We start from the raw sequence: 18,775 nt of genomic DNA on the forward strand, positions 1-18,775 counted from the left end.
ATTCAAGCTGGATGTGGTTGAGGAAAGCTACTATGGTGTTCAGATGAGGTCACTCGACGGAGTCAAAAGTAATGCCGATGAACCCTTTGCGGCTACGTGCCGGCTACCCGGAGAGCAGGCGCGACGTCTCGGTCGGAGAACGAGGGATTAAGCGGCTCCCGATTACGTCGAAACACGAAACGGTCTCCTGTTAGAACAAGCTGACATGCGAAAGCTCCCGAAGAGGACGAGGAGAGTGAGGTAAAGACAAGGAAGCTCTCTCAACGACCGGGAGTACCCGAAAATCCCACTTCCCGTCTCCGAGGTTGGACCGGAAGCGTCGGCAACGCTCACGACGACGACGGCCTCTTCTAGAACACATGTCCGACCTTCGGGCTCGTTGTATCTCCTGACTGTTCGTCCCCCTTACATTTACGGTCCGACCCGTGTGCCCCAATGGGCTGACGCAATGGAGGCCCAATCCTCCGGGAATCGTCGTTCGAGTGTCATCAAGCAAGCTGCCTGCATCGCGTGCAGGAAGACAAAGACCAAGTGTCTCCGCGATCCGGGAGCTCCAGTTTGCAAAAGATGTATCCAAAAGCAGTCTGAATGTATTATCCCATCCCATCACGTGGGAAGACAAAAAGGGACCAAAAAGTGAGCCTCAACGCCATTAGTATGCAATACATGGGCTGACCGCTGCATATAGCAAACGTACCGGCTTGGCCAAGGCTATTTATCAGGTCGAACAGGCGCTTGAACGCGCAAAGTCTGGACGAGATGATCCACAGAGCAGGGATGTGGCAGCGCGTTTGCAAAGGATGCTCTCCACGGTCCAAGATCTATCACCGGCTTCTGCTGAGCAAGGCACAACGGCTTCAGAAAAACAAGCTTTCGCTTCAGAGTCACCGGGAGCAGGGCCCTCGGAGGACCCAACATCAACCTGGCCGGATGATTCGCCGTCCAGCACCGCCTCGCCCTCCCCTCCCATGTCCGCTTCTGGGGACTTGGCCTTGAATGATGCTGAGAATCCGTTGCAACTTCTCGCTCATGCCTCAGACTTATCGCGACACCGTCACCATGCCGGCCGTGCTGTACAGAATGATGATGGCAATCAGCAGAGTGTACAAGCTTTCTTCGGCCCCTCGAAACCAAAATTGGATGTCAGCCAAGACATGGATCCAATTGATCTTGGGCTTGTTACAATCACAGAAGCCGAAGAACTGTTTCAATAGTACGCTAGTCCTAATACTCCTTGTACTTCTTGCTGACCAAGTCTGGACAGTTTCCACGATCACCTTACCCACACACGATGGGGCCTGGACCGGGAGATACACTCTATTGACTTCATCCGAGGACGCTCTTCGTTTTTGTTCACTTCAATATTGTCATCTGCCGCGCTCTTTATTCCCTCGGCAGCAGCCATATCAAAAAGGCTATCTCTGCACTGCAAGAAGCTCGCACACAATGCGATGACTGAAAGATATAAGTCGGTTGAAATCGTCCTCGCCTTTATGGTCAATGTCCCTTGGCTATCATTTGGAAACCACTGGGCCGACGACGAGACTTGCACCTATCTGTCTTCAGCACTGACAATCGCAATGGACTTGTCATTGCACAAGATTGTCGTTCCCTCGCCTAGCAAGCCATCTACAATGGGCCTACAGCAGCCGCTTGGAGCCGACTGCATCGACGCAAGGAAGGCTCTTTCTCTCGATGGTTTCGACAATGTGGACCCCCAATCGGAATGGGGCAGACGTCTACTCAGGCGAAGAGAGCGTACCTATATTTCTCTTTTCGTTCTCGACAGAGGGTAATTTAACCCTGCGTCATTATGGGAGTCTGCTAACTAATCTCAGTGTCTGCTTGGCGCGAGGTCGTATCCCGATTGTCCCTTGCACGTCACTGGTCGAAAGCTGCGACACCTGGCATGTCTCCGACATTGCAGATATTTGGGACAGCTCGGTCACTAGCATTGCTGTGATGCGGAGAGATTTGGTACAGTTCCCTGCCATAACAATTCATTCACGCTGACTGTTGATTCAGGACGTTTTGATCAGAAACATAAAGCAGTGTTGCGAGCCCTTCATTCCGGGGGTCAACTCTCCCCCTGACGCTGTACAGAGGTATGTGACTTTGTCTTGAACTGTGACCAAAGGCTCACCGAGTGCAGAATCAAAAGCATGATTGAAAACTTTTTCGAGCAGTGGCATCGCATATGGGCGTATGCACAACAGCGTAAGTACCAAGTGCCGCAAAGTCAGACTGAAGCTCATTTTCGCGTAGCCGGATATCGACTACCTCCGTACGTGCAAATATTGGTAAGCCACACAAGGCTATCTACGTACAGCAGCGTCATCAACCACCCCACCGCTCCCGACGAAGTCCGTCGTTTCTTCCGAGCTGCCGGCTTGTCGTCTGCTTTGCATGTCCTGCGGGCTGCGGTACATGGAGAGAAGGAACTGGCATCTATGCCGAACAACACAGCAATCATGGTCGCCTTTGCTGCCTGCTTCACTCTTCGTCTTCACAGTCTGGGCGCCGGATTCAGCGCTAGTGCTGCTCCCAGCGTCCGTCAGCTGATTGAAGAAGCCGCGAGCTCACTGGAACGCATCGGAACTACACCTCGACACCGTGAAGGCGTCTCCGCAATCCTCGGCCGCTACCTGCGCGCCATGCTTGGTCGCAATATCTCGACCATGACGGCCGATCATACCAAGATTCCCAACGGACGTGATCCCACAAGCTCAAACTCGGTTTCCAACGTATCACCCCGTGCCGCTCAACAATCGCCAGGCCGTATGTCGACTACCGCGGCGGAAAGTACCAGCGCATCCATGCTCATACCGAATGCACCACTCCTTTTCTCTGCCATGTCCGACGTCGATATCGATGGCTTGCTGCTGCAGAACGACCAGGCCCTGCAGCCTTTTGACGTCAATCTGCCGGGCGTCTATTCGAACAACTTCGACTGGATGGACTGGCTCGAATGGACTTGACAGCTTTAGGTAGAAGTGCATAGCCCTTACTGCCAGGAGTTATCATTTGCACTCTGTCAGTCTTTCCGTCACCAGCGGGACTTTTGATCCACGAAATGCAGCAAGTAACGATTTGAGTCGATTCTGCCAACCTCTGCTTTCGAAGCCACAGAATCTGCCGTCCCTACACAGCGCGAACATTTTATGTCAGACTTGCGTCCCGCAACATTCAACGTTGCCTGCGTAATTGTTCATGTTTCAAACATCTCTTCTCGAGGCGTCGTAGCAGCACAAAATACACTTCGCTACTAGCAAGTTCTGATCTTTCACGTTGAATCAGTCAGCTCGCTTCATCAAGCAACGATATTTTCAACATACATGCAGCCAATGCTTGTAATTGAGCTGCTTGGAGAAGGCTCTAAATGTTGCAGGTGCGTCCTTCTTTGATATAGGGAAAAGTTAGTGGTAATTTTCATGCCTGTCAGAAGCAGCCGCATCTGCAATTGCCGGCCGCTCGCACAAACCAAACAAGGCTGCTAGAGCCATGACGGAAAATGACAACTCCTGTGCGTATTGGGACCACCTAACTACTCCTCGTAGTCTTTTCTCCATGAAAGCTTCCTACTTTCTTGCTGCAGGTGAACGCAACTTCTCCATCAATTCCTCCTTGGAGCACGAATTCACCTCCTGCACGAAGGCCCTCTCATGTGCGCCAGCTTCCGGCGTCAGGTCTGGGACTTGACACTTTCCTCTGCTGAGGAGGAAGAGGATTAGTCCGGCTGCTGCGAAAGTGGTTGCCGTCGAGCTTGCACTATCCCTGCCCCCGCATTCCCCTCTTCCGCATTGATGTCATGGAATCGCTAGCTCAAGCGCAACTCTATGCCAACATGTGACTCCAAGCCATTGGCCCTCCAAGTGCAATCCGACAATCCTCAAAATGGTCAGCGTATTAGGAAACAAAGATCTCGTAGCGCTCGCGCGCCATCTCCTCACGAAAGGCCCTGTCAAGACGCTTCCCACGAGCCGGCGCATCCGCATCCTTCTCAACGGGACCTACATTGCCGACACGACTCAAGCGCTTTACGTCTGGGAACATGATCGCTTTCCGCAATACTACGTGCCACTCTCGTCTTTCAAAAAGGATAGCTGGACAAAGACCGAGTCAATCGACAACGATGCCGCCAGCCTGTTGCGCGTCACCGCCGGCAACCACAGCACGGAGCGCGTCATCGCCTTCAGCACTTCGCTCGACAAGGACGGCCACAAGAGCGACCTCATCCACGCGCTGCAGGGCATGGCGCGCGTCGAGTTCGGCTCGGTGGACCAGTGGTACGAGGAGGACACGCCCATCTACGTGCACCCCAAGGACCCGTACAAGCGCGTCGACATTGTGCACTCGACACGGCCGATCCGCGTGCTCATAGACGGCAAGCAAGTCGCGTCGGCGACATCGTCCATGCACTTGTTTGAGACGACACTGCCCACCCGCTTCTATCTGCTGCCCACCGCCGTCGACGAGTCGCTGTTGCGGCCCAGCAATCTCGTCACGCTGTGCCCATACAAGGGGGACGCGGAGTACCATGACGTCGTCATTGGAGATCGCATCTTTCGCGATATTGTGTGGTACTACAAGCATCCGACGCTTGAATGCGCCCCGATTGCTGGCCATCTTTGCTTTTACAACGAAAAGGTTGATATTGAGCTTGACGGGAAGATGCTCGAGAGACCGGTGTCGAAGTTTGCATAGGTAATGAGCGTCCGTCTTTGCTGTTTGGACTATGAGTAATGATTGATGTTTTTGGTCAGTAATGCACGACCTTTCTGCCTATTGAGGTTTGGTTTTTGACTTGGGGAAGAGCAGGTTGGAAGTGTACGAGTAACGAGTACGCGCATGTAGCAAACACACGCCGCTACGAATAAATTTCCAAGTACTGGTTAGGTCTCAGTTATCAACATTTTTGGAATCTACTATTCTGACTCCCGAGAGATTTTACCTTTTCCTCTGTCCACAGAGAAGTGCTCCTAGGCAATGCCAAAGTAAGAAACAGCGCCAGCATGTAAGCACGGCAGTATCTCCCCACTTTCCGCGCTGTGACTGCGGTTTCACGGCACCTGAAGACCGCGTCATCCCGAGTAGTCTCAGTCAGCCAACCCTCCGGGTCATCATTCGCCCGACGTCAGCCTATTCCTTTGGGCCATTCGATCCGAGGCGTTGAGATTGGCAGAGAGTAGAATGAAAGTGAATAGGAGAGTAAAGATCTTCTATGCAGCTTTTGACACTGTATTCAAACTGTATGTACAAGAAGCAATCGTTGCCATATCAGGGAGGATGCGGAGACCACAAACAGTTGGGAGTGCGATCGGGACCTCCGGTGTCGTCCATTCGCCTGCAGTGGGTAAACCAACAGAGATGCCTCCGAGAGCGTCTAGACCAACAAAAAGCAAGGGGATTAATGAGACTCGCCCGCAGTCTTGGTAGCGAAGTCTCTGGTATCAAATCAATTAATCTTACCCGGGAACCCAAAATGCCGTCTCTGCCGTTCTGTGCTTGTGCTCACAGTACTCTGTCTCCTATCTGGCGGCGGCGCCAGGCTCTGTGGCCTGCTGCTCGCAGGCCTGCTGGCAGTCTGGCTGTCATTCTCTTCTGCCACTGACGCCATCGCAGATGCATCCATCTCGGCAGGCGACCGCGCGCTGCCCATTGGTGGCGTTGAACCGCCTGGCAATTGCGAAATCTCACTGTCGCCGGGCAGCTCAGGCGCAAACTCAGGCGCGCCTGTTTGGCGGTTGTAGCCCACGAACGTACCGCCCTCGACGGGTGGTTGTGTCGAAGTGCGCTGCCCTTGTCCGCCCGCCGCTCCTGACATGGCGGTGATGTCGCTCCAGCGGTGGGGGTTGGGGCTCTTCTCAGAGCCCAGAGGAGGGCTGGTGCCATCACCAACAGGAGGCGGCGAGGCGACACGCAGCGAAGGCGACTTGTACCAGGAGAGAGAAGCAGTTGCGTCGCCGCGCTCGCCGGCCTCGGAAGATCCACCGATTTGCGATTGCCGGAACACCTTGTCGTAGGTGCGGGTGCGCGCGACATAGAAGACGAGGGCACAAGCGACGCCTACGAAGGCGATCACGCCGACGACGATGCCTGCGATGCTGCCGCCGGACAGGTGCGAGTGGTGGCTGCTGGATGAGGAAGACGTGGACGACGTGGAGGAGCTCTTTGCGCCTTCGGCAGGCCAGCTTTGACCCGGCGCGAGCTGGTATTCCGCTGTCACGGCTTTTTCATGCTGGTAATTGAGCGATTGGTTGCTTGCCTACACGTCCGGATAGTCGGGTCAGCATTTGGCAGGAACAGACGAAAGGGGAAGGAGGAATGGACGCGGCAATCTTACGGGATTGATCACGCCGACCATGCCTTCCGGATGGCAGGAGGTGAGCGCGTCGCAGTAGAAGAAAATTGGCTCCGTGTCGTTGACGGTGAGATTCCACGTTTTTCTCTGCGCATTGCATTAGCTTCTGACTCAATTTCCTAGCGCTTGATGGCCGTACATTGTTGTAGGAAGGAATCTCTTCGTTGCTGGAGAAGAAGCCTTTGTAAGGCTCGCCTTCGTGGTAAAGCTCCCACGGCACACAGGGGTTGCATCCTGCTGCGCCGCAGGCTTGAGTGTTGTTCGCATACTCGCCGCGGATGACTGAGTGGTTTGTCGGATAGAAGTCGAAGACTACCATATCTCCTGGGTTCGCATAGGTAACGTTCGGGGAGTACATGAATCCATTTGCGCCGACTTGTATAGTCAAGGTTTGCGGTCCGGTTGCTGTTGTTGATGTAGGAACCAGACTCGAACTCGAGGTCGAACTCGAAGTGATGCTTGATGGAGTGACAAGTGACGAAGAAGAAGAAGAAGAAGAAGAAGAAGAAGAAGAAGAAGATGATGATGATGATGAAGATGAGGAGGAAGAAGTGGTTGTAGACGCAACAGGAGTCGCAACAATGGTGGTGCTCGCAGCAACTGCTGAGCTACTGCTGCTTGTTGAGATAGTTGAAGGGACCTGTGAAGAAGCAAGCAGCGTAGTAGCGGCCGCCGATGTAGCGGCAGGGGTGCTGCTGGTTTGCGCTAACAGAAAGGGCGCGCGTTGTAAAAGATATATGCAGAATAAGAGTCGTCGCATTTTGTCGAAATTTTTTTTCCAGGGGCCGAGGGTCGATTTTCGAGAAAGCAGACTACATGAAGCAAGGTGTCGATATGGTCGAGTAAAACGGCGAAGTGCACAGCAACCGGGTGGAAGGGTAGTACTTTTCTTATGGCTTGCTTGTTACCAGGCTGAAGGTGTGATCCCACAAACGTTGCGGTCGCCTTCGCGATCCGCTACCGGCTCTCCTCCATCGATAAAGCGTGCGAAGGAATGGCGTGCATCAGCAGCGGAGGGGACAGCTCCTTGGGGGCGTGGCGTGGTAAAGCGTCGCCCCGAATTCGACCCCGCTATGATAATGCTCACGTTCTGCTTGCAAATGTTGGTGGTGGCACGAAGCCCCCTGGAGGCTAAATCCTGCATGTCAGACACAGAGTGACAGTCGGCATTCTGTCTTGTCTCAATGTGACTGGTGAATCCAGGGTAGTATTCAACACTTGTTGGACGGCTGTGCTATGAGAGGTCCTCTTACTGAAATATTGAAAAATTAGATGCCTTGGAGCAAGCGGACGTTGGGTTTGACGGAAAAACACCAGAAACCTATACTCAAACCCTTGTGTCAGCCACAATGGGCGACGAAGCACTCGTGAGTCAGGATCCGCCAAGGGGTCGTTCCGCAAGTGTTGTTTAAAAAGTTTCCGGTACAAGACCACCGCAGAGGTGTAAGGTGGAGCCGGGTGGGTTTAATGGTCCCTCTGGCAGTGATGGCTTACCCCGGTCCTGATTGGCACCGGCCTTCCTTAGCGAACCAAAGCTTGGTGCGTGGCCCTATCGGCATACCTTCGCAAAACCCGGCGCCTTGTTCGATACCACGATTTTCTTCTGCGCCGTAATCGCTTGGCTGAATCCAGCCTCAGCCATGAACATCAGGCTGCGTCAAACAAGAGGAGTCGGTTCCGTCGCTCCCGATCCTCAGTTGGAAAACAAAGTCTGTTTGCTCCTCCAACATGATTGCAAGCTCCGGTAAAACAAACGGTGCAACGGCAGCGAGAATCTCCGGAGAGTGTTGAACAAACGGGTAGCTGCATTCGTGCGGTCCACGCGGTAGAGGGGCGCAGACGTGCAGAACCACACGTGATTGCTATATTCGGCAGTTCCGGGTCCCAGCTGACGCTGTTAGTAGCTGATGTGATGCAGGCATGAGTGTACTGTACTGCTGCAGGTTGTGATTCAGCTAGTTGGCCCAAAAGCTTGATTCAACTTTAAAAACACCCTACCAAAATTCAACGCCGAGAGTCGTTCCTGCATGTATTCTTGTCAATATCTTACTCCAAGCGCAGTGAAAGAGTGCTTAACATACAGAGTAGTGGGAAGAGCGCCGAGAAAATTCAAGCGTGTTTTTGGAGAGGATGAATCAGTACAATGCCAGGTCTTTGGGAAGAGTAAACATGAGGGGCAAAGCTGACGAGCAACTACTTTACTTCGGACTTGGAGATGCACAACGCTCCCTAGCGCATTTCTTCCGGAAAAGGACAGATGGACATGCCATCTTTGCATCAAGCCCAGGTACTCTTGAAAGTTGCCGCTTAGACGTGTTGTATGAGATATCAGCACTGACTTAAGAGAACAGAAGATTCGACACAAAGTAGTCGCAGCAAGGCACTGATTCAGGAAAAATGCCTAGAAGATCCGTCAAAGGAAACTTTTCGAGACCTGTGAACAAAAGGCCAAATGGCGGAACAGCGCGGAAGCTTCCGGCTCAGCGACACAAGCAAGGAGACAGAAGATAGAGAAGGAGAAAGCTTTTCATTTCATGGGAAAGGGCAAGGAAGACGACAGTCTAGCCCTGTGCCATGTAGACTGATAGAGTGTAGCGCAAGTCCTCCAGGTGAATCCGAAGATGTGTCGATCGTTGGCGCTCTTGACAATCTATCTGAGCGCGGTTGTGTCGGCCGGGAAGCTGTCGATAGCCGGTCGCAGGTGAAGAAGAGTGCCTACTCAAAGAACGAGTCCTTGCGACCAGAGCCGTCCGCAAAGGGGTTCTCCTCGTCCTCGCCCTTCGGTTCCTCCTTGACATCGCCGATGTCTCCATACTCTTCGTCATCATCGACAACTGGAGGAGTGGTCTTGCCCTTCTTGCTGGGCGTCTGCTGACTGGCTTCCGGGGTGTCGGCTGTCTTGCGCTTGCGTGTCGACGCAGGCTTGGGAGTATCAGGCTTGGGAGTAGCAGGTGAAGCGGTGGCGGTGGAAGCCGAGCCACCAGCACGACCCTGAGCGAGCAACTTCTTCTTCGTCGCGCCCCAGCAGGCGCTTGCGGAGGCAGCGTTCTTGAAATGGGCAACTTTGGCAAGCGCAGCGAAGTCGATCTAGAGAAGTATGCATTAGCACGCACCCAAGGCGGAGGAAAGGCGTATACTTACGGTCGGCTCGGTCTTGAAGCAACGCCAGACGAAAGCCGCGACCTCGAGGTCACGAGGCGTGAGGTTGTTGTTCTTGGGCGCGCCCATGTTGGATGTTTGGTAAAGTGAGAATAGCTGGAGAGATTGAGAGGTGTCAGCGTGCGTGTGTATATCAGAGGACAGGAGCTCTGGCAGGGCTGGGACAATAGGCTGGGAAGAGGACGAGTGCTGGGCTGAGGTGATCTCAACACCAGGTTGAGCCCACGAGCAGCTCTTGTACTGAGCGACGGCTGGGCATCAACGCTCCATGAAAATGATGTTGCTGACTTACCTGTTGCGAGGAAGTGCTTGAAAGCTCAGAGGTCTGTTCTGAGCGGTGGTTGTTTACAAAACTTCGTTGGCGTGGGCCTCGTGAAGACCTGTATTTGTATCCAGATTGCATCCACCCAACGTGGCCGCGCGGTCAATTTTACCTCGGCGACGAGGTCGTGTGGGCCCAAATGCCCAGTCAGCACTTGTGGATGTCCTATGAGATGTGAATGTAGTGCAAATCATGCGTATCATGGAGAGTGTGCAAGTGAATGATAGCACTGGGGTATTCAAAGATGTAGAGCTTGTGTTGTGATGCACGTGAAGCTACATTGCCTTTTTTACCAATAACTCTAAATTTGCCGCACCTCTTTGCCTTTCATCTCAGGCCGCTCAAGTTCCCATTCGTCCCGGAGAACGGCGAATATTGTGTCCGCAACGATCAAGGTCAGTCCAAGGCTCCATACCAGGGTGATAGCATAGAAAAAGTTAGCATTTCCTGAACCCGCGTAAATCCACAGATAGTAGAATGCAGGCCCTAGGAAGCTTGCGTACAGCAGAGTAGAGCAGGCGAGGAAGGTGTATCGAGTCACTGTGGTCGACGTCAATCGCGATTTCAACTCAGCAGCCTGGGGAATATGCTTACGAGGAAAAACATGCCGGTAAAGTGGGACCAGACTAAGATACAGCCCACTTTCAGCGATGCTTGGATACGGCATGAAGACCGCGAATATCCCCAGAAGCGTGACTACGATAAACAGAGGCTGTCTCCAGATTCTGAAACATAATCCTCCCACATACGCTGCCATGTGTAGCCAAAAGACTCCGAGGAAGAATTCGCGGAAGGAGTCGAACATCTCGGTGAAGAAGTACCACCAGAGGCCCACGTTCGGTGTCAGGTCAGGGAGCAACAAGTGTACGCCATAGGTCGACGAGATGAACTCCCAACTCCCCATCAATAGATATGACAGATAAAGGAGTACTCCAGCCGTCACCAGAAGATCTGCCGAATGGAACAGCGCATACCAGGCGGGGCTCGGAGGGGCTTTTGACGGAGACCGCTTCCACTCGGCATCGTAGCACAGCTTCAGCAGCGGTGGAAAAAGCAGTACGGGGTACATGGACAGGTATGACGCTATGGACAATGCGAGGACAAAGGTCATTGGGCGACCGCGAGAGGCGCTTGCGAGCGCCGTCAAAACGAAAAGGGACGTAAGAGCGGAAGTTGGTCGTGCCAGCGTAGTGGCTATTATGAACGGGTTGAACAGGTAACTAGGCGCAAGATTAGCCCTCATTCCTTTGAAATATACCATGGAAGATTCGTCCATACCCAGCAGCGATTGCTACACTGCTCCAGCGTAGGTCCTTGCGTGGCGACGTGAATTGACGCGGCGAGACATTCTCCCCTGTTTCTGCAATCTGCATCAAAGCATTGGCACTGAGCAGATCCACTATTATGTAGACGATGTTGGTCGCGAGCGGGAACTTGGAGATATCCGGGAGGAGAGAGAACAGCGGAAGTAGTAAAGGCGCCTTGATGTGATCAGCTGGAGCTTGTACGAGGAGGCAGGGTGGTCGTACCTGGTGGAAAACGCCGCCGTCATAAGGAGAGACATTATGAGTGTAAAGAAAGAGACCTTCTTGTACTTGTAGTTTGTCAGTATGCGTCAAATGCTGCCCGGAGAAGTAATTACGTACATCGCTTGAAGCTGGTCACAGGCGTCGAGATCTCAACTCGTCCGGTAAGAAGGTCGGGCAAGGAAGGGAATGCGAGGAAGAGAACGAGGCGCACTGCGGCAGCGAAGCCAAAGAGCAGCGCTTTTTGTCGGTCCATAGCCATTGGGCACGCGAATCAAGTCACCGCATCCTGGGAGACTTGCTGGCTAGTGGAGGGTCAGCTCATGGATGTCGACGCGAACGAGGGCAGGTGTCGTGAGGCATGACGCTGAGGCCAGCGAGCCCACGCAAGGGTCCTCACCGCCCCGGCAGAAAAAGTTCCGGCGGCTCGTCGCCATTCAACACCAAATTCCATCCCGTCTTGCCTCCACACCCTACACTTTTCTCCCACCCACACTGTCTTTTTTGCAAGCCTAGTAAGTCAAAATTTCCTCCATTCCTGCTTGGTACTCGGATGCCTATTTCTCCTGCGTCCTTGAGCTCCACACCCCGCAATTCTGCGACCGCTTGAATCCGCAAAAATGCGCAAAGACGACCGCGGTATTTCTTTCTGTCTTTCGGTGTTTGCATGAGTCGTTTGATATGTTCTCGTCACTCCCGCAAATCTTGTGCGCCCGCGCTCCATCATCTGACGCAAAGTAGAACTAGGCTCAATCCGAGATGGCAAAGATCAAGAAGAAGGGCGAGGCCGGTAACGCCAAGAACTACATTACGAGAACCCAAGCCGTCCGAAAGCTTCAAATCTCCCTCCCCGACTTCCGCAGACTATGCATCTTCAAGGGCATTTACCCTCGCGAACCTCGCAACAAGAAAAAGGTCTCGAAGAGCGCGACGCACTCCACCACCTTTTACTACACCAAGGACATTCAATATCTCCTCCACGAGCCGCTTTTGAACAAGTTCCGTGATCACAAGGCTGTCGCAAAAAAGATTAGCAGGGCACTTGGGCGTGGAGAAGTCACCGATGCGGCTCGACTGGAGAAGAACCTTACTCCGCGCATGGCGCTGGACCACGTTATCAAGGAGCGATACCCTACATTTGTTGATGCGCTGCGCGATCTTGACGACTGCCTTTCGATGCTATTCCTGTTCGCCAATCTTCCGTCCACCGCAGCCGTTCCTCCCAAAGTCATCGCGCTCTGCAAGCGCCTGACACTCGAATTCGAACATTATCTGATCGTTTCGCATTCTTTGAAGAAGTCTTTCCTTTCCATCAAGGGAATCTACTACCAGGCAACTATCCAAGGACAGGATATCCTGTGGCTGGTCCCGTACAAATTCGTACAGAGGATGCCGACCGATGTGGATTTCCGTATCATGGGCACCTTTGTGGAGTTTTATACCACCCTTCTTGGATTTGTTAACTTCAGGTTGTACACCTCGATCGGATTTGTGTACCCTCCGAAGTTCAACAAGGACAGTGATGATTTGGGAGGAGAGCTCGGGGCCTTGAGACTCGAGAGCAGGAGCGTTGGTGAACAGCCGGCAATCGAGGCTGCGCCATCAACCAACGGCCAGTCGAAGATCTCAGACGCTGCGCAAGCTGAGGCCGACAAGGTCGCTGCTTTGGCAGAGAACGATGCTGAGATGACAGGTACCAAGGACTCTGCGAATGATGAATCCAACCAGGCGAATGACAGCATCGACAAGTTTGAGATCACAGGAGACGACGCGGATGAGCTTCCTCAGCCCGAGGCCTCTGGCAGCGAAGTCGCTACCCTTTTCTCGAACTTTACCTTTTACCTCTCCCGCGAAACTCCCCGCGAGCCCCTCGAATTCATTCTCAAGGCCTTTGGATGCAAGCGCGTTGGCTGGGACGCTGTTCTCGGCGATGGTGCTTACACCACCAACGAGGCCGACCCTTCCATCACGCACCAAATCGTGGACAGGCCAGCCATCCCTGCGCCCCAAGTATCTGAGTCCGAAATCTCCAGCAAGGCCGTCAACGGAAGATTGCCTGCCGGCACACGCGTGCCCGGCAGAACGTACATTCAGCCGCAATGGGTGTGGGACTGCGTCAACCAGGGCAAGCTTCTGCGTCCGGACCTGTACGCACCGGGCGCTACTCTGCCTCCCCACCTGAGTCCTTGGGTCAAGGTCAAGAAGGGCGAATACGACCCGACCATCTCTTTGGAAGAGCAGGAGCGCGAAGGCGAGGCCGAAGAGGCTGCCGAAGCCGAAGAGGACGACGACAACGAAGACGAGGAGGAGGTGGAGGAGAAGCCGGTCGAAAAGAAGGAGAACCCGTTGCTCGACCTGTCCGATGAAGTGGAAGCAGGCGAGGGCATGGACGTCGCTGGGTCCTCTGACGACGAAGACGAGGAAGAGGAGGAGGAGGATGACGGCTTCGACGGCTTCGAGGAAGACGTTCCCGAAGACTCGGACATGTCCGACACCGAAAAGTCGCGCATCCAGCACCAAAAGGAGCTCGAGGCCGAGGCGCAAGGCAAGCCGTACGCGGCCGACTCGGAGCAAAAGAAGAAGGGTGACGCACGGAAAAAGCGCGCCAAGAAGGAGAAGGAGGAGGCCGAGGAGAGGCAAAGGCAGATGATGATGATGAGCAGGTCCAAGAGAAAGCTGCTCGAGAAGATGGATTACAGCAACAAGAAGAAGGAGGACGAGGCCGAGAAGCTGAGGCAGAAGAGGAGGAAGATTGAGAAGGGCAAAAAATCGGCATAATCGCTGCGGAGATGGTAGATGGATACTCAAAAATACTGGGTCTGTGAAATGGGCATTGGTCTATGGTTTTAGCCCTGGACCTGGAGTTTGGGGTCAATGTACAGGGTGGTAGGCTATTCAATATGATTGTTCTTGTTGGTTGATATCCATTCGTACCGACCCTCACATCCATATCAGTCATCTTTTTTCAATTTTCTCGGCGCGCTTTCAAAAACATCCATCTTCTGCCCTTAGATGTGGTCTGCGGCTTGGGCGCACAGAAGTCACGCACAAGCAAAAAGATCAGTCGTAAGAGCGAGGAAGACAATGTAGAAGTGTCAAGTGAGACAGAATTCAAGTGATCCGAGGCTGCGTTGAAGAGCGCGGAGTCGGGTTGAAGGGAAAGATTCCACAACTTATGCGGAGGCTTACTGGGCACATGCTGCTGCATTATTTGCCAGGGGTTGACGTAAGTCGCAACCCCTGAACGAGTGTCATCCCCTTCTGCCGTGCGCATGTAAGCGGACATCGGCCAGTTGATCAGAAGCACCGTAATATCGATTGAAATCTGTAATTTAGGTTCTATCTTCGTGCGTATCATGAAAATCGTAACGATTCTACAGTGCGTTTCTCTCCCTTCGACAGTCATCATCTACAACACCCACCAACTCCTACGTGTAAAGGTGCCAGTCGTCGCCGTACTCAAACTCGCGATCCGACCTGTTGACCTTGAGGAACGTCTTGTTCGACTCATACACGTTGAAATCCTGCGGCCCCTCCGAGCTAACAATGTATCCCAACTCGCAAGCCGAGTACGAAACCTTGGGCTGCTTCGCGAAGAAGGCGTCAAACTCAGGCTTGAGAGCGTCCTTGAGACTGCTGACGGCGCCACTGGGGAAAAGCGAGTGCCAGGGCTCCGTGCACGTAATGCCCTTGCAGGACTTGAGGACCATAGTCAGCGCGTCCAGTCTGGCCGTGACCTGGTCGAAGCTGCGGCCCTCAAGGGTGAAGGCAGCGCTACCGTTGCTTGCGGCCAGGTTGTGGATCTGGCCTGGGTCGGTGTTGACGTCGTAGAGCTCGATTTCGTTGGTGCACCAGACGCTGTAGTAGAGGTTGTAGTCAGCGGAGATGAGACGGAGGCCCTTGTACGTGTTGTTGTATTGGTAGCGGGGTCCGTCAAACCCGTAGAGGCCTTCGGCGAGAGCAGTGCCCCAGTACTCGACGGCGGTGTGCTCGTATGTCTTATTACCGACAGCGTCGGCGTTGAAGGGGATGATCTTGCCGTCAAGGGCCTTCGGGGCGCCGGCAAGGTTTAGGATCGTGGGTGCGAGGTCAGTGTGGCTGGTGACAATGTCGAGCTCCTGGTTGGCTTCGATGCCAGGGCCCCTGATTATCAGGGGGATGTGGATGTCCGTGTCTGATTATTTGGTTAGCACATTTGACTCTCAAAAGGATTGAAGATGCTCACCAAATCCGCACTCCTTTCCAGGTGGCAGACGGTATTGAGAGATGTGGAAGCCGTTGTCCGTCGTGTAAACGATGTAAGTGTTGTCCAGGACACCAGCCTTATCCAACTTCTCAACAAAGGTCTCCACCATCTCGTCTACAGCCTGCAAGGCCCTCAATCTTGCGCGTCCAAACTCATCATAGGATTCAAGGACAGTCGAGTTGAGCTCAGGCAAGTCTGTCATCCAGCTAGCACCTCCCTGAATCTTGGCATTGAACCTCGTATCCCGCGGGATCGTGTAGTTGTTGAACAAGTGAGCGTGCCGCTCAGCGTATTCAGGAATTTGCAGCGAAGTTGTGTTGGTGGCTTCGTCCGTGACCTGCGTGGAGTGAGGTGCGATGGGAGCTGCGACCACAAACCAGGGCCTCTCGTCTGCGAGAGCTTCGTCCAAGAAACCTTGGATCTTTTCGGAGATAACATCGGTGGAGTAGTTACCAGCATAGCTGACTGGCTCAGCACCGTTTCGCGTCATTTTCGCATCGTAGTATTTGTAAGTGTATCTGGACAACATTAGTCAAATTTCTGTGAGCTCACAGTTGGACTTACGGGTCCAGAAGAAAGTCTGATCCATTAAAGCCGTTCGCATACGGAGAGTCATAGTTGGAGGTGGTATGACCGTTCCACAGCTTTCCGGAGTAGTAAGTATTGTACCCGGCGGACTGCATCCACACAGGTAGGTAGTTGTCGTTCCAGCCTTCAGACACGACTTTCGGGTAGCCGCCTACACGAAGTCAGATTTGTCCAGATTATGTCGATCAATTGGCTTACCCCAAGGCGGTTTGACATCAGTCACTTTAAGATGTTAGTTCAATTTTCCGTGGAGAACAGACAGCGGGAACCTACCATTGGTGTTATGCGCTGCGTGGCCAGTCCAAAGGTTTGCTCTCGATGGGCAGCAAATTGCTACTGTGCAGTGATGTTGGGAAAAGGTAGTTCCTTGTTCGGTGATGTATTTCTGACGATCCCGTTAGTGCTGACACCAATTACATGTAGTTCCCCGCTGATGTTTTTCGTGGTGTTTTCCCATTCCCTGTATGACGTCTCCAATCAACTAGCGCGGGGGCGTTGCAGTTGGCATCCGCACTTTTCGATGTGCGCCTGCCGCCTCCGGATGGTGGCTGAGCAGCCTTGCGGGCGAAATTCGAAAAGCGATTCAACTCTTACCTTTACTTTGGGCATATAATCCATAGATCCCAAATGAATGTCCTGATCATCAGTAAGAATGAAGAGAATGTTTGGCTGTTTTGCAGACGCCAGAGCGCCGCTGAGCAACAAAAGCGCCGAAGATAATCTCATTTTCGTTTGCGGTACGTCCCCAGCAACCAGGATGAAAGAAGGCAGGATATGGTAGAGTGAGAAAACGTCGGATGAATGATTGCATTTATATCGACTAACTGTGGGACCGACTTCGCTGAGGCGCGGGTTCGGAGTGCCTGAATAACGGGTGGTACCGACATGGCGACACCGACAACATGACTATAGGCCCCACTGTGGGTGCAGGCGAGCATCTTGGTGTACGATCTAGGAAATGGTCATCTGTGGTGGCTTCGTTGCGGTGAAACTAGCGGTCATGTTCCTCTTCTTGGGGCGAATAGTACGCCTTGGTAAGAAAAAGTAATAGAAGAAGATCAAGTCAGCTCGCAACTTCATCTTCACGTGGTTGGATCAGCAAACACCTTGAGAATTGGAGAATAGTGTCGCAGGGGGCCCTGTAAATCCGGGGATCTATTCCGCTGTGTATATGTACTCTACCTCGGCTTCGCTTGGTTGAATCCTTGGCGTGACGAGCGTGCAGATGAAGTATTGAGGAAGCAGTACTTGCTGAAAAGTGCGGTAGTTTTCCCTATCGCGTGGAATATTCACGATATGGCCCAGAGATGTTACGACTGACAACGTTGTGGCGTTTTGGTGGACTCGGGCATGTTGTGATGCCGTTCATCGATGGCGCCATTGCTGTTGACCGAAAGGGAAGGACCTGACTGTCGGACACGGATACCGAGACACCCGGACCGAGCATCATGCACCCCGAGCTCGCCCGACCACACCACCGTACCCATACCAAGGATGTCAACACAAACGGCTTTGAGATTCGAGATGAGACTTGGTGAGCTGCCAGATAGTGGGTGTGCGAAAGAAACGCTTTAGAATTGAAAGCAATGTATGTTACATCAGCGTTCATCACTCAGGAGAAGAAATACATCCCAGCCTCTTTCATCATGTCGTAATTGTCGAACAGCCTGACATACCGCAGTAACTTAACACTGCGGGACCTGGCCAAATTGACAGTTCTGACTCTTTCCAGAACCCTGCTTTTCAGCGTCGCCGCCACCACTCGTTCCCGCATTTGAAATGCAGATCTCTTTCACGTTGGTGGCGCAGGTGTTTTTGATGACAGCGGCTGGAAAAGGTCAGCTTCATATCTCAGGCGTGCGAGGGAAGCAGCCAACGTACTGTCTCCGAAGTTGGCATTCACAGCAACAAGAGTTTGCCCATTTTGAGCCTTGACGCCATCAAGGACCACATTGCGTTTGCCCTGTTGACCATTCTTGCAGTTACCACAAGCACCATAGAGCCTGTTGAAGTTGGTGCAGCTGAAGCCATTGACGTAAAGAGTACTTTGACCATTGTATTGGATCTGACACACGTCAGCGTTCGCGCCAGCCACAGCATCTCAATATTGACTTACAACTTTGTCCACAGCCCCTTGGGCGCCACCTCCATTGATGATCACATCTCCCTGACCTTTACCGGTGATTGCATCTGGACGAAGACGTTAGATGGAACATGATTTACCAAGACCTAGGACATACCTTCGCAGACCTTCTGGAACCAGCAATTGTTCAAAGTGCAGCCTCCCAGGCAACGAATCCCCTCCTGTATGTCTGGTCCGATAATGACGTTGGACAGAGTACCTCCAGGTTGGACGACGAAGACAGCTTCCGCTCTGCCGCCTTCTTTGTTTGGCTGACACTTGAGGCCTCTCCCGTACTGCTTCAGGCCCCCGTCGAAATTCCCTCGGACTTGGAACGCTTCCTGGAGGGTTTGCTTGCCTTTTGCTTGAGGGATTGGGAGTTGACGACGCTCAGGGGCTGCTGTGACGACGCCCAGTAGCGCAATAATTGGCATGAACTTCATGATCAGGA

General features: G+C 53.1%; 9 protein-coding genes across 9 annotated transcripts; 3 read left to right on the plus strand and 6 right to left on the minus strand.

Moving 5' to 3' along the window:
• The first annotated feature begins 349 nt into the window (after window positions 1-349).
• On the plus strand, window positions 350-3,240 carry BKA78DRAFT_101969 (uncharacterized protein). The gene is made up of 7 exons (XM_066882093.1): window positions 350-636; window positions 689-1,213; window positions 1,265-1,792; window positions 1,839-1,977; window positions 2,026-2,105; window positions 2,153-2,217; window positions 2,266-3,240. The coding sequence occupies exons 1-7, from the start codon at window positions 449-451 to the stop codon at window positions 2,976-2,978; spliced, it is 2,238 nt and encodes a 745-aa protein (XP_066746693.1). The 5' UTR covers window positions 350-448; the 3' UTR covers window positions 2,979-3,240.
• Window positions 3,241-3,797: 557 nt separating this feature from the next.
• On the plus strand, window positions 3,798-5,108 carry BKA78DRAFT_101971 (uncharacterized protein). Its single transcript, XM_066882094.1, has one exon. The coding sequence runs from the start codon at window positions 3,895-3,897 to the stop codon at window positions 4,702-4,704; it is 810 nt and encodes a 269-aa protein (XP_066746694.1). The 5' UTR covers window positions 3,798-3,894; the 3' UTR covers window positions 4,705-5,108.
• A 347-nt stretch (window positions 5,109-5,455) lies between these two features.
• Window positions 5,456-6,680, minus strand: BKA78DRAFT_351114 (uncharacterized protein; the record flags this gene model as incomplete). Its single annotated transcript, XM_066891106.1, has 3 exons — window positions 5,456-6,265; window positions 6,344-6,448; window positions 6,501-6,680. The coding sequence occupies 3 exons, from the start codon at window positions 6,678-6,680 to the stop codon at window positions 5,456-5,458; spliced, it is 1,095 nt and encodes a 364-aa protein (XP_066746695.1).
• A 2,177-nt stretch (window positions 6,681-8,857) lies between these two features.
• BKA78DRAFT_102087 (uncharacterized protein) lies at window positions 8,858-9,888 on the minus strand. The gene is made up of 2 exons (XM_066882095.1): window positions 9,503-9,888; window positions 8,858-9,448 (listed from the first exon to the last, which is right to left on the minus strand). Exons 1-2 carry the CDS (start codon window positions 9,587-9,589, stop codon window positions 9,077-9,079), a joined length of 459 nt encoding a protein of 152 aa, XP_066746696.1. The 5' UTR covers window positions 9,590-9,888; the 3' UTR covers window positions 8,858-9,076.
• A 117-nt stretch (window positions 9,889-10,005) lies between these two features.
• Window positions 10,006-11,700, minus strand: BKA78DRAFT_309360 (GPI transamidase-like protein component PIG-U). The gene is made up of 5 exons (XM_066888023.1): window positions 11,489-11,700; window positions 11,372-11,436; window positions 11,121-11,323; window positions 10,437-11,062; window positions 10,006-10,382 (listed from the first exon to the last, which is right to left on the minus strand). The coding sequence occupies exons 1-5, from the start codon at window positions 11,628-11,630 to the stop codon at window positions 10,144-10,146; spliced, it is 1,275 nt and encodes a 424-aa protein (XP_066746697.1). The 5' UTR covers window positions 11,631-11,700; the 3' UTR covers window positions 10,006-10,143.
• Window positions 11,701-11,865: 165 nt separating this feature from the next.
• Window positions 11,866-12,131, minus strand: BKA78DRAFT_309364 (uncharacterized protein). The gene has a single exon (XM_066888024.1). The coding sequence runs from the start codon at window positions 12,093-12,095 to the stop codon at window positions 11,889-11,891; it is 207 nt and encodes a 68-aa protein (XP_066746698.1). The 5' UTR covers window positions 12,096-12,131; the 3' UTR covers window positions 11,866-11,888.
• Window positions 12,128-14,146, plus strand: BKA78DRAFT_248463 (putative ribosome biogenesis protein Pescadillo; the record flags this gene model as incomplete). The annotated part of the gene is made up of 1 exon (XM_066884397.1): window positions 12,128-14,146. The coding sequence occupies one exon, from the start codon at window positions 12,128-12,130 to the stop codon at window positions 14,144-14,146; it is 2,019 nt and encodes a 672-aa protein (XP_066746699.1).
• A 289-nt stretch (window positions 14,147-14,435) lies between these two features.
• On the minus strand, window positions 14,436-16,958 carry BKA78DRAFT_366968 (alkaline-phosphatase-like protein). The gene is made up of 6 exons (XM_066892591.1): window positions 16,797-16,958; window positions 16,476-16,587; window positions 16,401-16,424; window positions 16,179-16,353; window positions 15,594-16,132; window positions 14,436-15,542 (listed from the first exon to the last, which is right to left on the minus strand). Exons 1-6 carry the CDS (start codon window positions 16,926-16,928, stop codon window positions 14,797-14,799), a joined length of 1,728 nt encoding a protein of 575 aa, XP_066746700.1. The 5' UTR covers window positions 16,929-16,958; the 3' UTR covers window positions 14,436-14,796.
• An 874-nt stretch (window positions 16,959-17,832) lies between these two features.
• On the minus strand, window positions 17,833-18,767 carry BKA78DRAFT_335826 (pectate lyase; the record flags this gene model as incomplete). The annotated part of the gene is made up of 4 exons (XM_066890225.1): window positions 17,833-18,030; window positions 18,084-18,267; window positions 18,319-18,392; window positions 18,443-18,767. 4 exons carry the CDS (start codon window positions 18,765-18,767, stop codon window positions 17,888-17,890), a joined length of 726 nt encoding a protein of 241 aa, XP_066746701.1. The 3' UTR covers window positions 17,833-17,887.
• Window positions 18,768-18,775: the final 8 nt, after the last annotated feature.

Source organism: Phyllosticta capitalensis (assembly GCF_038381095.1).
Source record: "Phyllosticta capitalensis strain CBS 128856 chromosome Unknown BKA78scaffold_3, whole genome shotgun sequence".
Lineage (NCBI taxonomy): Eukaryota > Fungi > Ascomycota > Dothideomycetes > Botryosphaeriales > Phyllostictaceae > Phyllosticta > Phyllosticta capitalensis.